The following is an 18,030-nucleotide window of genomic DNA, read 5'->3' on the forward strand; positions in this document are numbered from 1 at the left end:
GCATGAACACTGTTATAAATTACTCAGAAAGACCCAACAGACATTCTCATTTTAATTGAGCTCTATAAAGTGGAGAAATGAATGTCTTCAGAGGAACACTGAGTTATATTTTGCAGGAAGTGCAGACAGCTCCCTGGGTGCATGTAAAGAATTGGGGGCAAGGTAGAAAGGAAGGAGCAGAAAACAGGCTTGGCTTTTGGTCATTCACACAATCTATTGTACATGACTCGCTACCAAAAATGTTGCACTTGTTACAGATGACCATATTTACTGTCTCATAAATTACTGTGAGCCTGCTAAGAGGCATGTGGGAAAATTGGACTATCACCAGGTTGAGAACTATATTTCCTAACAAACAAAAGCTTGAACATCTTTTGTTACTGTTAACTAGAAAAATTGAACACAGTAGTGACCATAATTTATTTTAATAACTATCCTAAATTCGATATTTCTTTTTCCTTTATGTGTGTTGGCTCTTTAGGACTTCCACAATAATCATCATCATCATTTGCTCATGAACTTGGGACTTCTGTTTTAGAAATAGCTTCCTAATGTTTTGGCTTTTATAGGCAAAGGCTCAAATTATTCTTGGGAATTTGATGAAGATTCTCTTCTTTCCCCAATACTACCTTCAATATTTCCATCATGCTGAGAGCTACAGTCAATGCATACCTAGTATGCAAGTCCACTTGTTTCATAAGGCCTGTCATAATGATGAACTGTCAATGCAATTGGGAAAAGGAAGGACACAAGCTCAGGTCTAGACATGCTACCAGAAGCTGTCACGTAATAGTTGCTGATCTATAGGGCCAGCTCAAAGGGTCCTTATGTGGAGCATCCATAAAGCTTTCTCCCATCTTTAGTTTTTTGTTTTTTTTAATAGTTTCTAGAGAGAATGAGAGGCAGATAGAGAATGGACACACTGGGACCTCCATCCACTGCAAATGAACTCCAGACACATGTACCACCTTGTATTTATGGCTTTATATGGGTCCTGGGGAATTGAACTTGGGTACTTTAGCTTTGCAGACAAGTGCTGTCTCTCCAGCTGGGCCACTTTGTCGAATCTTTTTTGTTTTTGTTTTTCAAGGTAGGGTCTCACTCTAGCCCAGGCTGACCTGGACTCACTATGTAGTCTCAGGGTGGCCTCAAACTCATGCTGATCCTCCTATCTCTGCCCCCTGAGTGCTGGGATTAAAGGCACACGCCTCCACGCTCAGCTCTCCAATCTTACTAATCACCTTATTTCTCAGGTTTTTTCACCTTTGAAGTCAGAATACCATGAACATCCACAGAGTTCCTAGAAAAGTGATGCCCAAGCATTTCATTTTAAAATCCTTCCCCTCAAATAGTCACAATAAAAGTTAAAATATTACCATCTGGGCATTACAGAGCACATACTGAAGAAACATTCTGGTTGTGGCACTTTGGGAAGAACTGTCACTGAACCCGAGTCCCACAGAAGTCCTCTGGGATCACTTGTCACTGCCACTTGCCAGTGTGTTCTTCGGGCTCCTCTGGCTCTCTGCTGACCGTTGCTCTGTGACAAGTAGCATTTCACTGTGTCTTCCCAACAGTCATGCTCGTTTCATTCTCCGGTAAGGTGAATGGCCAATCTTGCATTTACACTGACGATCAGGAAACTGAGCTGGTGTTCTATGAACTGAAAGGAAACAGATTCTTCAGTGTGGAAACAGCCAAGAGCCGTGGGTCCCTACAGCCTTTGAGTGGCCACTGGCAGTGTTGCTGACAGTGGCTCTAGTGACTTACAGAAGCCCAGGGCTTCTGGGCAAGCCCTGTTGTAGTAGCATCCCCCATCTTCTCGGCCACTTCTAAATATTGTCCTTGGTTAAACAGGACACACAACTACTGTGTTGACAATTGTTAACATGCTACATGTATTGGGAAAATCGGAATGAGGAAAACACAGCTTCTATCCCCACATTTCCCTCTCCAAAGTGCCTTTGGGCCTGGATAGTCTTTGGACAAGGCAAGCTAGTATTCTCCCTCTTCCTTTTGACATCTTTTACTGGCATTTCAACTTTTCAGAACCTTTGCATTCAGTCTTCTACTTCGGTTAAAATGACCCTGCTGGAATACTAAAACTTGGTGGCACTCGAGGTATTCCTGTCCAATGAGACCTGGAGATGTTTTCCTTCCTCTGTAGCACTTGGCCTGACGTGCTACTCCCGTCGCTGAGCTCCTCCCTGCTTTTACGAGTGCTCTCCTGCTCCTGTACCTTTAACAAATACATCACTGGCAATGACCAAAATTTACTTTAGTCCTTAAGAGATTTTTCTCTTTAGATCTCAACATATGTTCTTTGGGGTTTTCCTGATCTTTCAAGAAAAAATAATTCTTCTTGACAGGAACCAACACATCACTAACTGCTTATTTTTTTCTCTCAGAAAAAGTATTTTTAATTTATTAGAGACAGAGGTGAAAGAAAGAATGAGTATGGCAGGGCCTCCTGCTGCTGCAATTGAACTCCAGCTGCATGCATCACTTAGTGCTTCTGGCTTTATGTGAATCCCAGGGAATTGAACCCCAGGTCTTAGGCTTTCTAAGCAATGCTTTTAACTACTATGTCACCTCTCTAGCCCATTTCAAACAAAAAGTTTTACTTTCAGAAGTGGGATTAATCAAATCAAGCTGGAGACCAGAAGTTTCGAATGGCATGCTTACAGATTTGACCCTGACAATGTGCTCTCTGGCTCCCACATCAGGTCTGTAACGTGGATCCCTTGTCATGTCCCCAGGAAACACATTGTCCCTTCGTCTAGATCTCCACGCAACTTACGCAGCGGAGGGTTGCTGTGCTCAAATGACAACAGGCCTTGGCTGCATTTTGTTCGGCACTTGTTATATGCCAGGTACACTCTGAAGTCCTTGGCATGGGTTGTCTTGTCTAATTCTTGCATGATGTCAGAGCCGGTCACCATTACTGGGCTTAGAGATGTGGCAATAAAGCAGTTTCCTCCAAGACCACAGAAATGGATTCAGATTTGATCTCTGCCAACCTGAACTTTTAGCCACTGGGCTACATCACTTCCCACATAGATGATTTGATATTTCAAAGATATTCCTTTGACGTAGCCCATGGCTTACTGACTAGGAGCTCTTTGAAATATGTGTAATCTTTTCTCTTTTATCCTGAATTACTTATGGCTCACTGCACAATAGGTGCTTTCAATGAGGGACCAGGATACACATGATAGAGCTGAAAATGGGTGGCCTGGATAATGAGATTGAAGGAAGAGAACAGTAAGAGTAGAGAACTGGAATGGAACAAGAGGCAGCTCTGCAGTCCACAGTGGGTCATCCATCCAGTGACTAAGCTTTTGGTACTAGGTACCCTGCACAGAGCAAGAGAAAGAACATAAGTTACATCTCTCCTAAAAGAGCTTGTGATTTTGCTCTCATATTATTTCAGGGGTCCGTTATGGAAGGGAGGCACAGAAATTAGGCAGGTGCTTTTGGAAACACCTGAGTCTTATTGAAAATTCAATGAGGAAGGTTTTTCCAGTTGGGACATGGGTAAAGAAATAACCCTGACTTGGATCTTTATTATGGAGAAATCACCATCATTAGTAATAGTTATGGGCTGGAAAGATGGCTTAGCTGTTATTAAGGCACTTTTCTGTGAAGCCTAAGGACCCAGGTTCAATTCCCCAGTACCCATGTAAGCCAGATACACATGATGGCACAAGTGTCTGGAGTTCATTTGCAGTGGCTGGAGGCTGTGGCACACCCACTCTCATCTGCCTAATTCTCACAAATAAAATAAGTTATAATCGCTTTCTTATGAAAAGATAGACCATTCAAACATTAGTAAATATTCTTTCCTTGCTTACAAATTTCCCACGGTTGCTTTTCAAGTTGGTGGTATGTTTATTTGCTAGGGCCCAAAAGGCCCAGCCACTTGATAGAACTCTACCTGGTAATTTGTAGGCTGAGAAGGTTAGCTCTGGAGCCATATGGCTAGGGTTAGGATCCCACTACTGCTTTCAGGTGAGTCACCAAGGGTGATTTATTTAATTATCCCAAAACAATTTTAGTAATAGCTATTATAATGACACAAATGCTGACTCCCTGAAAGTCATATGTCAGCAAGGGTCATAATCACGAACAGCTGTTTACAACAGGTACTGCTAGGAACCTTGTCTGTATCACCTCACATCCTACCCTAATGTTATAGCAGTGCCCTGCTATTATTTCTCTTTTATAGATGAGGAGGCTGAAGCCTCAAAGGATTAAGTAGAGAAGCCAGTGTTACAGATCTGGGATTCCAATGCTACTTGATTTCACACTATAGACTGAGATAGTAATAATTTCACCATAATTCGAGCCACTCTGCTCTTTCCAAATAATTTATCCCCCTCCTGTGTCCCACTTCTGACTTCTGACTTCTGACTGCCAGGATATACATGTGAGGCCCAGTGAGAGAAGCTGAGAAACCTGTGTACTTTAACTTTGTTTTTCTGTTAGCTCTAAGCTGCTGAAGGTAAATCCTGATCAATTGGCTGAATCTGTTTAATCTATTTTGGATCTGACTCCATACAAACATGGGCATTTGATAGACACACTTTTTTTAATGACTACTTTTGACATTTGGTAGCACAATTTGTTCTCAACTAGGTTGCTATTTTGGAGGTTGGGTGGTAGAAGTAGAGATTTCACACCACATTAAACACACACAACACATTACACACACATATACTCTCACACACATTATAGACATAAACATACCATGTTACACATACACACACATTACATATATACATATATACACATATATATATATGTGTGTGTGTGTATATATATCACATTACACACAATATACACACAGCACATTACCACACAAATATATATGCACACACACACCACATTACACATATATATACACACCACATTACACACACATATACACAATCACATCACACACATACACAGAAAAAACTTCCATCTTAAGAGATGTAAAATGTCCATGGCAGGGCTGGAGAGATTGCTTAGCAATTAAGGCACTTGCCTGTAAAGCCTAATGATCCATGTTCGACCTCCAGATCCCATGTTAGACTCTCTAGATCCCATGTTAGCCAGACGCACAAAGGTGAGGCAAGTGCAAAATCACTCATGCCCACTAGGTAGCACAAGTGTCTGGAGTTCGATTGCAGTGCCTGAGGCACTGGTGTGCTAATTTTCTCTCTCTCTCTCTCCCCCCACCCTCAAATAAAAATTAAAAAGAATTTTTAAATGTCCATGGCGGTGGTTGATGAAGGCTTGGGTTATTTCCAGAAAGTTCAAGATTCAGACCTCCACTTTAAGAGCTACGTCTCAGGGCATTGACACAGATTGAAGAGTGCAGGATGTTAGAGAATTTTCTTTCTTCCTTTGTGAGGAAATTGATGTTCTCTACATACTAATTAAATTTACATGCATCATTACCTGCTAAGGCTTGAAGACTAAGGATTCATGTTGAATGATGACAGGACCACCACATGCTTCCCATCACATCCTTAAGTGGCTCTCATGTCTGGCAGTTGGGGATGTATGAGGCAAGCAAGCTGGTTTCAATTTCAGAATGCAGACTTGGGGGTTCTGTGAGCATGCTAGCTAATCTGTCAATGTCCTCTCTTTACAGGAACAAAACAGGAAGGATTACCCTTGCCATAGCTCTGGGGAGATGACAAATGATGTGACCTTCGCCCATCTGCTTACAGCTTTTCAGAGGATGCTGCTAAGTGGAGAGACTGACTGGTGGTTGTTTTATTCTGAGCCAAAGGATCTCATTTGCTCTCAGGTTGGAGAGAGACAATTACTACTAATGCTTAAGAACATGACTATAGAAAGAACTAGATTTTTTTAAACAAGGAGCTTCACAGGGGGCCCAGTGTGTCAAGTGACTAGTGTGTAGGCTTTGTTATGCCATAATAAATGGCACCTTCACTCCCTCACTCTTTCCTTCCTCCTGACCACCTCACCTATTGCCAGAAGTTCCACACTGTAGTGGGGGCAAACAAAAGAGTGTGACGGTAGTGGAGGCTCATCCCATCCCTGGGACTGCCCCTTACCTGCTCAGAAGAGGCTGGCTGTGATGAGAGATCTCATACCTGACATTCAGGAAAAGACTTAAGGAGAAAGGGCCGGTTCCAGCCCCTGACTAGATGTCACCTGAGGCTAAGGTCAGAAACACACAGCTTTACAATATCTCCACTGTTTGATGTTTTGTTGTTTTTGGTCATCTTTTATGGCTTTCTAAGATGGAGAATCCTTTATTTAAGTCCAGAAAGCCCCTAAAGTGTCATGGTGTTGGGTAACACTTTGCTTTGCCACCAAAACTCATGTGAAAACTCATGAATAGCTTAATGAGAGTAACTTTAAAAAAAGATTCTAGCTCTCGCAGGTGCACCCTACTTTCCATGTGGTGTTCTGTATTACCTTGGGACTCTGCAGAGTCCCCACCAGCAAGAAGGACATCGCTATATGGGTCCACTTGAACTTGGGCCAGAACTGGAAATATAAGTTTCCTTTCTTTATAAATTACCCGGTCTGTGAGATTAAGTCACAGGAACAGAAAACTGACAAAAGCAGGTAGACTCACAAGTATGTGTTGAGTGATGAGAACTTGGCTGTCTAGGAGTGGATGCAAGTTTGGAGCAAGCTTTAAAGAGGATTCCAGGACTACCCACAAAGCACCACAGACCCGCATCACGGGAGACCAACATTCATGCATCCCTGGAGTTCAGTTCTTCACTGCATAAAGTAACGGCTCTGACAGGAAAGGAACAGATCCATGAGCATGAGAAAGGCTTAGGGCAAAAGTGTTAACAAATCATCATATGGAGTAAAGAAGGGAGAAGGAAGCATGGTGAAAGAATAATTCCCTGGGCCTTCACTACGAGCCTGCAGAAGCATCCCAAGTTGGTGGAGCTATAAATGTAATGTTACATCTTTTGTTTGTGACTTGATCTACACACAGCTCGTCTGGGTAGGGAAATGCTGGGGACAGAGGGGTCACTGTGCAATAGTCACAATACTACATACACACTAGGTAATTGTTGTGGGCCTGGCACTGTGGACACCCAGCACTCTGCCTGAATTTTCCTATACCAGCTTTCTGTGGTGGCAGGCCACATTTGCAACTGCAACGTGGCTTTTCCAGCACATGCTGACAGAGTGTGACTTACATTCTTTGACCTCACAATTATCTAAATGTCTAATAAAATGTCAGACTCTTTGATGTTTTACATATCCTAGCTGTTTTCCCACAGCTAACTGAAACTGTAAAACCAAGATCTGCCCTGTTTTGCAGACTCTGTTCCAAATACTGACTGCCTCATGGAATTATCTGCTCTATTATAGCTGGTGACAGAGGCCGTTCAGGAACTTTGAAATTCATGAGGCTTTCTTGACCTGCTTGTTGCCTTATTTCATGCTTGAAATATTTTTGAGATACTGAAGATTTTATCCTGCTAAAGAGGCAGCTGGAGATAAAAAGTGGGAAGTACATGAAGTGTTCACATCCCTGACTATGACAGCCACTTCCCTTTATTCCCCCACTTGTGTGTCAGCGGGAGCCTGGGACATATACACATGTCAGAGGTCACTGTGGGCACCGGGAAGGGCCTTCCACATGGGAACGTTCACAGTACTGGGCAGTGAACCAGTCTGCAAAACAAAAGAAAAGCTGCTGTGTGGGTTTTGGAGATTTCTGAGTTTCTCTCCCTGCACCATTTTCCCCCCTGTCTAAGGCTCAGGTGTCATGAGTAGTTGGATGAGAAACATCCAGAAGACTGGTCTTGGGGCAGCGGAGACTACAACTTATTTTGTGAAGAAAGGGGTTTAGCACATGGACCCTATGGAGTGAAGTACAATGTAGTTTAGTTGCTCTTCATGAGAACTGTTAATAAAAATGACACAGAATGACAGGGTTTTGATTAAGGTTTGATGGGACATTTGGGATTCTGCAGCATACTTTGTCCTGCAGGACTCGATGTTCTGGGTCTCCTGGTAGGTAGAGATAGCTCTAATTGTCCTTCTGCTAGGCTACAGGCGACAGTTTTGGCCCATGGTGACATCGTAATATACAAGAAAGCATTGCTGGACTTGGCAAGGTTTTGTGGACCAAGAGGGGTTTGAAAATTTGTGGTTTTAAAAATATTTTTGTTTATTTATTTGCAAGAAGAGAGAGACAGAAGGAATGAGAGTGGGCATGGCAAAGCCTCTTGCTGTTCCAAATGAACTCCGGATGCATGTACCACTTCGTATATCTGGCTTTTATGTGGATACTGGGGAATGAAACCCAGATCATCAGACTCTGCAGGAAAGTGTCTTCAACTGCTGAACCATCTCTCCAGCTCCTGGATTTTGTGTTTGGGACAGTCTCACGCTGTAGCCCAGGCTAGCCTTGAGCTCACTATGTAGCCCAGCTTACACTGGCTGGAAACTCCAGCAGTCCTGCCTCAGCCCCCTGAGTACTGGGAGTATTATAGGTTTGTGTCATTATGCCTGGATTTCAGGTTTTTTTTTTTTAATGCTTTAATATGAAACCATCCAAATTAAGAATCAAACTGAGTTTTGGTAATATGGTTAAAGTAGTTGTTACCCTCAATTATATCTAATATTTCCTGAATAGAGAGACATGTCCTTACATTAGCACGTAGCTTGTCAAGTGTCCAGTTTCATTCATTTAATTATACCAAAGCCAGCTGTGTCAGGCCAGGACCCAAATGCCCATCCCAAGTCACCTTAGGCTTCTGGAGTATTCTTTCTCTCTCCTTTTCCTTTCCCTTCAACTCTCCCTTCCTCCCCACATTCTCCTGCTCCCTCCCTCCCTTTCTTCCTCAACACATTAACATTATACTTTCATGGAAAATTTACACAAAGGTCAAATATCAAGGGCTTTATGTTGGCCACACATTATGATAGCACAATGTTTGGAATATTCCTTGACTGGACAATTGGTGGCAGAGAAAGCAGTGTGTGTATCCATACTCATGGGTGTGCACACGGGCACAGGTACAAACATACACATGGGGGCTAGGAGGCTACCTCAATGTGTTCTGTGCCTCACTTCATGCTTGAAACATTTAAAAAATATTTACTGATTTGTAAGCAGAGAGAGACATAGACAGAGAGAGAAAGAGAGAGACAGGCAGACAGAGAGAGAATGGGTGATCCAGGGCCTCTAGCTTTTGCAAACAAACTCCAAATGAATGTGCCACTTTGTGCATCTGGCTCTACATGAGTACTGGCGAATTGAACCCAGGTTGTCAAGCTTCACAGACCACTGAGGCATCTCTCCAGCCCTTGGTACATTTTTGAGCAAGTGAAATTTTTATCTTGCCATAGAGGCAGCCAGAGGTAAAACTTGAGAGCTACATGATCGATTTAAGTGCTCAATTGTGACATCACATCCTTTGACTTCTCCGCAGGGTGCTGGGTACCAGTGGGAATCAGGAACATGTGTCACTGGAAGTGGTTATTGCGACAACTGGGACACACACATCTGTCATAAAGAGGTTGTTTGTGGAGATGGGGTCTCACTTTAGCCCAGGCTGACCTGGAACTCACTCTGCAGCTCCAAGCTGTCCTTGAACTCACTGTAACCTTCTACCTCTGCTTTCTGAGTTCTGGAATTAAAGATGTGTGCCACAATGCCTAGCAAAAAATATTTTAATGCTTGTGAATTTTCTGCCTTAAGAGACAGATCAGCAACCCTAGGTCAAAATTACTGCTCAGAGTTTGACTGTCCATGAGGGCCTATAGAGAAGAAGGCGTCTTTGCAGCAAGTCATCACACAATCCATAGAGCTCCCCAACCTTTTCCCAGTTCAGCTAAGGATCCTATGGGAAGGTTGGGGTGGAATGCTTGCAACTCAAAATGCTGTGTGTCCCCAGTTCTCCCGGGCTCTTTAACAGAGCGTTGGTGTGTATCAAAGGGGCACGGTGGGAAGCGGTATCTAAGCCCTTCCTCTTGCACCTTCCCACTTACCCTCCGTCAGCTCCATCATGAAACAGGCAATGAGCAGAAGCAGCAGCAAAGCCACAGGCAGAAAGATCCCCACGAACCAGAACAGGCCGGGGAGCTCCCGCAAGAAGGCTGAGGTCACGGAGCTCATGGCTCGGCCCACAGACACAGCCGGACCCTGTAGCACGGCGGCAGCTCGAGTCCGCATTAGCTCTCTTCTGGGGCTCTGGCCTTTGCCCAGCACATCCCTGTGGAACTTTTTGTGGACTTTGCTCTATTTAAACAGCACCGGGACTTCTGAGCAGATTGCTGGCAGGTTACTCTGTAACTCAGCTGCAAAGTGAAGAAGATGGAGAATCGATCCCTGCGCGTGCTTCCTGTGACATGTCTCAGAAGGGGCGGGAATCGGCCTAGGGAATCAAGGTATCTTTGAATTTAGCTTATGTGAAGTGAAAAGTACCGGATTTAAGCAAACCTCATTGGTAATCTGCATTCTTCCAATATATTCCCAGACACAGGAAGAACTTTTACTGTATTTGCTAAATTCCAGCGGTCTGTGTTTGGATGAATGCTAATTTTTCCCCATACATAGCTGATCCTACAGCCACCAGGGAAGAAGGAACACACTTCCACGTGTAGGAACTTGCCATGCTTTGACTTTCCTGAGAGGTGCACTGACTTATTTATTTATTCCACGATCACATATTTTTCTTAGAACCTGTGGTGGTTTGAACTGGGCATTTCCCTTAAACTTGTGTGTTTTGAATGCTTGCTCTGGGGGGTAGAGCCTTGCTGCAGTGGGTGTCTTGTTGGGGAGGGCGTAGGGATGTTTTAGCCAGCTCCGTCTTGTCAGAATGTGACTTCTTCTCTAGCTGCCGTATCCCACCTGCTGCTCATGCCCTGTTTTCCCCTGCCATCATGGAGCTTCCTCTCAAGTCTGTAAACTGATATAAACCCTTTCCCCCCACAAGCGGCTTTTGGTGAGGTGCTGTGTGCCAGCAATGAGAAGATAACTGCAACAGAGCCCAACGTCTGGAGTATAACCTGGGTGTGCAGAGCAGAGGTGGCCACAGGTGAGCGGTGGCGAGGACAGCGAGGTGACACTTTTCCTGCTTCCCATGGTGCCTCTGGCTCTGCTGGCTGCGGTGGCTCACACTCAGCTCTGCTCTCCGCTTACAGTGCCTGCTGCCCAGAGTGTAAGCCACGTGGGTGGCGCGACAATTCCAAAGTTTCTAGGGTAAGAAAGGTCAATAAACTGACAAATATGACCAGGTTGACACTGACCTGTTGGCGGTTTTGAGTTGCTTCAGTGATAAGTTCCCAAAGACGCTGGACTGCTAAGTTGAAGCTGATTAAATGACTCACTTCTCCATTCAAAGGATTCCTGGAGAACTTGGAAATTTTTGATGGGAGCTGACTCCCACATGCTGGACTTTGTTCCCTACTTTGCATTCTTGCTCTGTCCACTCCCTACTTAGGCAGCTGTTGGTGAGGGGCTGGCAGAGCTCCCCTCAGATGGCTCCTTGCTAGAGCCACCCAACTTCTTCTACAAGGGGCTTTGCATAGCCACGCCAAGTCAGTCCCAGTTGTGAAGTCGTTACCTTCACTTCCACAGTGGACCAGAGAAGGTCCCTGTGATGCTTAGCTGGCATCTCTGAGTAGAGAAGAGCCCATAGCTTCCTTCTCAGAAGATGGCCAGTGTCAGAGGCAAGGGCTTAAAGTGCCCACATGACATCAGGGTTGCATGCATTGTGCTTTATTTGCTTCTCCATTCCCACTGCACAAGCCCATAAGCAGTGCTGTGGCTACGATGCCAGCCTGCTTCCCAGTGAGGTGGCCCTCTCGTGCTCTTCCAGCTGGAGCAGGGATGCTCACTTGTCAAGTGTCACTCTTAAAGAAACTCTGTGAGCAGGTGACATTACTGGAGAGATATTAGGCAGTTGTTAGGTAGACTGTCAAGTTCTTCTTTTTTCCTGTTTCGTTCCATCCAACAAGGCAGCCCTGGATGCCTAGACCAAGGATAAGTAGATAAGTAGAATAGACAAACATAGAAATGACAATATTAACCAAGTACCAAGGAGGCACTGATGACAGGACTGGTCAGTTCCAGAGAGGGGGCTGGGCTGAGCTCATTAAAGAGGTAGCATCTGACCTGAGTCTGGAGAATGGGTAGCTAAGCCCTCCTCAAACACACACAAGGCACAAGGCAGGAGGAGCTTATGGAGGAAAGGGAAGAATTGCCAGTGGTATAATGACAGGGGGCTCAGGCAAGAGTGTCCAAAGAGCTGAAGCTGGCAAAGGGGGAGGATATGAAAGCTTACAAGATTCTTGGATGCCCTGCCATTTAAACTATTTAGACTATTCTATGCAGTCAAGTGACACCCATCAGAGGACTTTGATCATGGAAATGCATGATGTGACATGAGTTTAGGAAGTATTTTGGTATGCTTTAAGAAATAGACTGAAGAGAAGACATCAGAGTAGTCCATCTTAACATGGTCCCAAGATGTAAGGAGTCTAAACTAGGAGATAGCAGAGAGGAAAGGAGGAAGGGGAAAATGAAGACAAAAGCCCTTGAGGAATAATTAGTGCAGAGAAATAGATTTCACCAGGGATAGTAACAATCACAGGACATATATATATATGTCAGGCTTGAGATAAAGAGGTTATGTTTATTATCTTATTTAGTTGCCATAGGAATCTTATGAAGAAGATACTCTATAGTCATGAAGAAATGAGGTTCAGAAAGCAAAAACCTTGCCCTCTTTGGTAAGTGGCAATGTTGGGGTTTCAATTTAGAGCCTGTGTCCTTAACTACCAGACCATGTCTGGCTCCTATCATGGTGGTGGCAAGGAGATGGTCATGCTGCAAACTGAGTCCTCACCCCAGGCCAGGCAGTAGGTTTTGATGAGGGAAGATAAGACATTCTGCAGGCATTTCATTGGAAGTAATATGTAGTTAGTTATCTGTTCAGTGGGACACTGATGGAAATATGGAGTTAAGAAGACGGAACAAGCTCTGACCACTTGGGAACTTCCAGCTATGGGAATGTAACCAATTTATCTCCAAGTTTGATAAAGACACAAGAAGGCAGTCTTTGGGGGCAATGACATGTGGTTATGACTTCATGGCCTGACTGAGGAGCAGGATGGAATCTATTCTTCCTCATGATGTACACAAGCTGGCCCAAAATTGACTGCACAGATCCAGCACCAACATCAGAGAAAAGCACAATTTGATTTGAAATTTTTCCTCCAGTAAAGACCTCATTGAGAACTTCTATGAGTCAGATGGACTGAAAGCACCACACTCCATTTTATCAAATGTCCTTAAGGATATTGACCTTTGCCTCCTTCCTAAGAGAATCCTGTCTGCTTGCTACTACATGGCAGTTCTCTTAGCTAGCAGTCTCATACCCATCTATGCAGGACTGAAACTCATGGAATACAAGGGGAAGAAATAGTAGATGGAGGCCTTACCAACTGCCTCCCCATTCTTCCTGTGGACTGCACAGTGAACATCTCCCCCTTCCATGGATGGCTGGATATCTCCCCACAAGACAAAGGGCAGCTGGACCTGTACATTAACATCTCCAGGCAGCATGTAATATTGTCTCTGACCAATCTGGTGAGGCTCAACCAAGCCCTTTTCCCAAGAAGCAAGAAGCTGGAGCTCCTGTACCAATGTGGCTTTGAAGATGCCATTAAGTTTCTAACTGAAGAGTACAAATAGGGCTGGAGGAATGGCTTAGTGGTTAAAGCATTTGCTTACAAAGCCAAAAGATCCAGGTTTGATTCCCCAGGACACACATTAGCCAGATGCACAAGGGGAAGCATCCATTTGGAGTTTGTTTTCAGTGGCTGGAGGCCCTGGTATGCCTATTCGCTCTCTCTCACTCTTTCCCCCTTTCTCTGTCAAATAAATAAATAAAAATAAAGTATTTTTTAAAAAGAATACACATAGGTGAGAAAATCAGCACTATTGATGAAAAAAATCAATAAGATGTAAAGGATATTCAGCAAGGAAAGTGAGATTTTAAAATATAAATGAAATGAAAAACTTTATTGGAAATAAAAAACTTAATGACCAAATAAATAATTCAATAGAAAGTATCACCAATGGACTGGACCAAGCAAAAGAAAGATTATCAAGAATGAATGACAAAGTCAAGGATATTCAAACATAAATAAGGAATACAATACAAAACAAACAAAAACAAGCATGACCACAACATCCAAGAACTCTTTGATATAGCTAAGAGACCAAACAGAAAAATCCTGGGGATAGAATTGACTCAGAAAAAATTAAGGACAGTAATAGCAAAAACAAACAAACAAACAAACAAAACAAAGTAGGGCCTGGTGTGGTGGTGCTGGCCTTTAATCCCAGCACTCAGGAGGCAGAGGTAGGAGGATTGCCATGAGTTTGAGGCCACCCTGAGACTACATAGTGAATTCCAGGTCATCCTGACCTAGAGTGAGACCCTACCTCAAAAACAAAAACAAAAAAATACAAAGAAGGGGGGGGGGAGACAACTACATGTAAGAAACACTTTGAATTCCAAATACTCATGATCAGAGAACATCCTCTCCATAATTTATTAGTCAAGATGTCAAAAATACAAAACAAAGAAGCAATATTAAAAGATATAAAGGAAAAACACCAACTCATCTATAAAGACAAACATGTTAGAATGACATATGGCTCATCAGCAACTGCTAAAGCTAGGCATGATAGCTTTCAAGCACTGAAAGTAAATAACTGCTATGAAGTCTGCCATATCTAAAAAAAGCTATCTTTAAAAATGGACATGGCTAGAAAGATGACTTACTGGTTAAGACGCTTGCCTGAAAAGCCAAAGGACCTCGGTTCAAATCCCCAGGAACCACGTAAGCCAGATGCACAAGGTGGCATATGCATCTAGAGTTCATTTACAGTGGCTAGAAGCTATGGTGTGCCCATTCTCTCTCTCTCTGTCTCTCTCTCTCTCTCTCTCCCTCTCTCTCTCTCCCTCTCTCTCTCTCTCTGCCTCTTTCCCTCACTCAAATAAATAAATGAGAATAAAATGTTTTAAAAAATGAACAGACAAATAAGGACATTTCAATACAAAACAAAAACAAAGGCAACTAAAGGAGCAATTCAGAAGATACTTAGAGGAATATTCTACACAGAGAGAAGGGAGATAGACTCAATCACGAGAGCACAGGGAAGAATGAATTTTATCATAGTAATATAGGAACAAAGGAATCCATCATGTTCAAGATAGATCTCCAGCAAACTCCTAGTAACTATATGGGAGAAAACAAAAAGTAAACAGTAATCCAAACAACAAGAACAACATCAACAAAATTACAAGAATTAGCAAACTCATCTTAATCACCTTAAATCTAAGTGGCCTCAATTCACCCTAAAAATATACACACTGGATGCTTGCATTAAAATGCAACTTCCAACTATCTGTTTTCTCCAAAAAATACACTGCACAGCTGAGTGTGGTGATGTACACCTTTAATCCCAGCACTTGGGAGGCAGAGGTAGGAGGATCACTGTGAGTTCAAGGCCATGCTGAGACTCCAGGTTAACTTGGGCCAGAGCAAGACCCTACCTCAACCCCCGCCCCTGAAAAAAAAAATACATTTCACTGACAAAGACACTGAGAGTAAAAAGATTGAAATATGTCAATCTTTCAAGCAAATGGAAGCCCAAAACAAGATGGCATAAATATTCTGATATCTGGTAACATACATTTCAAACCAAAATAAGTCAGAATACATAAAGGCCATGGCATATTAATAAAGGGAACAATTCATTAAGAAGATAACACAATTATAAGTATAAATGTACCAAATATCAAGGCTGATAATTATTGTGTCTTACCATAACAGTGGAATAAAACTAGGAATCAATAACAAGAGAAACCACAAAAACTACACAACTACATGGAGACTGAACAATACACTTTTGAATATCTTCAAACATGACTTTAAAGAAATCAAAATGGAATTTTTTAAAATCCCAGAATCAAATGAAGATGAAAGCAAAACTTACCAGAATCTTTGATGATACAATTATAGCAGCTATAAGAGAAGTTATAACTATTAGTGCTTAATGTACAAAGTCTAAGAGATCACTCTCTCTCTCTACCTATCTGCCTCTTTTTCTCTCAAAAAATACATAATAATAAAAAAGATGAGAGATTGTTTAGTGGTTAAAGCACTTGGCCTGCAAAGCCAAAGTACCCAAGTTCAATTCCCCAGGACCCATGTAAGCCAGATGCATAAGGTGGCACATGTGTCTAGAATTCATTTGCAATGGCTGAAGGCCCTGGCACACCAATTCTCTCTCTCTGTCTGTCTGTCTATCTACCTATCTATCTATATATCTACCTCTTTCTCACTCAAAATAAATAAATAATTTAAAAGTCAAAGAGATATTAAATAAATAACTTAATTGTACAGCTCAAGGTCTTAAAGAAAAAGAACAACCCCAAAAGAAAAGCAACAGATGTCAAGAAATAATAAACATTCTATTGGCTTTGCTTATTATATGCTTGTCTGTAAAGAAACTCTTCAGCTTCATATGATCCCAATGGTTGAGTGACTGTTTAAGAACTTGAGCCACTGGGGTTTTGTTCAGGAAGTCTTTTTCCATTTCTATATCATGGAAAGTACTTCCTAAATTTTCTTCCAGTAGTTTTCGAGTTTCTGGTCTTATGTTGAGGTCTTTGATCCATTTGGATTTGAGTGTAGTGCATGGTGAAATGTGTGGATCAAGTTTTAGTTTCCTGCATGTGGTTATCCAGTTTGTCCAGCACCATTTGTTGAAGATGCTATCTTTTTTCCAGTCTATATTGTTCAGGCCTTTGTCGAATATCAAGTAGCTATAGTTGCTTGACCCAAAATCCGGGTCCTCAAGTCTATTCCATTGGTCTATACTCCTGTTTTTATGCCAGTACCATGCTGTTTTTATTACTATGTCTTTGTAATATAGCTTTATATCAGGTATGGTGATGCCACCAGAGGTATTTCTTTTGCTGAGGATATGTTTGGATATGTGAGGCCTTCTGCCTTTCCATATGAAATTTGAGATCATATTTTCTATCTCTGTGAAGAACACTGTAGGGATTTTAATTGGAATTGCGTTAAATCTATATATTGCCTTTGGTAGGATTGTCATCTTCACAGTGTTAATTCTGCCTATCCAGGAGCATGGGAGGTCTTTCCATCTTTTCAAGTCCTCCTCAATTTCTTTTTTGAGAGTTTTTATATTTTCGTTGTATAGATCTTTTACTTCCTTGGTTAACGTTATTCCAAGGTATTTTATTTTTTTTTGTTGCTATTGAAAATGGGACTATGTCCTTTATTTCTTTTTCTGTGTCTTTGTCATTTGCATACAGAAATGCTACTGATTTTTGTGCATTGATTTTGTATCCTGCTACTTTGCTATAGGAGTTAATCACCTTCAGGAGTTTTGGGATGGAGTCTCTCGGGTCTCTTACATATACAATCATGTCATCAGCGAATAGAGCTAACTTAACTTCTTCCTTTCCAAGTTGTATCCCTTTTATTTCCTTCTCTGCCTTATTGCTTGGGCTAGGACTTCCAGAACTATATTGAAAAGCAGAGGTGAGAGAGGACATCCCTGTCTTGTTCCTGATCTCAATGGGAATTCCTCCAGTCTCTCTCCATTAAGTATTATTTGGGTCTTTGGAGCTTTGTATATTGCCTTTATTATGTTTAGATGTGAATTGGCCATGCCGATTCTCTCCACTGTTTTGATCATGAAGTGATGTTGTATCATGTCAAAGGCCTTTTCTGCATCTATCGAAATTATCATGTGGTTTTTATGTTTAAGCTTGTTTATGTGGTGTATTACATTGACAGATTTTCGTATGTTGAACCACCCTTGTGTTCCTGGGATAAATCCCACTTGGTCAAGGTAGATAATGCTTTTGATGTTATCCAACTGATAGTGGCCTTATCTCTAGATTTTACAAAGAACTCAAAAGTCTAAAAAATAAGAAGACAAATACCCCACTCACAAAATGGGGCACAGAGTTA

The 18,030-nt window shown here is 42.3% G+C and overlaps 1 protein-coding gene and 1 pseudogene across 1 annotated transcript; one reads left to right on the plus strand and one right to left on the minus strand.

The window, feature by feature from the left end:
- Nucleotides 1–409: 409 nt before the first annotated feature.
- On the minus strand, nucleotides 410–10,462 carry Smlr1 (small leucine rich protein 1). Its single transcript, XM_045159497.1, has 3 exons — nucleotides 10,430–10,462; nucleotides 9,994–10,243; nucleotides 410–1,663 (listed from the first exon to the last, which is right to left on the minus strand). Exons 1-3 carry the CDS (start codon nucleotides 10,460–10,462, stop codon nucleotides 1,578–1,580), a joined length of 369 nt encoding a protein of 122 aa, XP_045015432.1. The 3' UTR covers nucleotides 410–1,577.
- A 2,560-nt stretch (nucleotides 10,463–13,022) lies between these two features.
- Nucleotides 13,023–13,702, plus strand: LOC101609235 (annotated as a pseudogene).
- The last annotated feature ends 4,328 nt before the right edge of the window (nucleotides 13,703–18,030 follow it).

The sequence above is a fragment of the Jaculus jaculus genome, chromosome 9 (genome assembly GCF_020740685.1).
Source record: "Jaculus jaculus isolate mJacJac1 chromosome 9, mJacJac1.mat.Y.cur, whole genome shotgun sequence".
NCBI lineage: Eukaryota > Metazoa > Chordata > Mammalia > Rodentia > Dipodidae > Jaculus > Jaculus jaculus.

Bases quoted from the DNA above. Each gene is read 5' to 3' on its own strand.
- Smlr1 (XM_045159497.1), bottom strand. From the start codon at position 10,462: ATGCAGATTACCAATGAGGTTTGCTTAAATCCG. The intron at 10,244-10,429 runs GTACTTTTCACT...CTGTTTAAATAG, and splicing joins ATGAGGTTTGCTTAAATCCG to AGCAAAGTCCACAAAAAGTT. The intron at 1,664-9,993 runs GTAAGTGGGAAG...GTTTCCTTTCAG, and splicing joins CATGATGGAGCTGACGGAGG to TTCATAGAACACCAGCTCAG.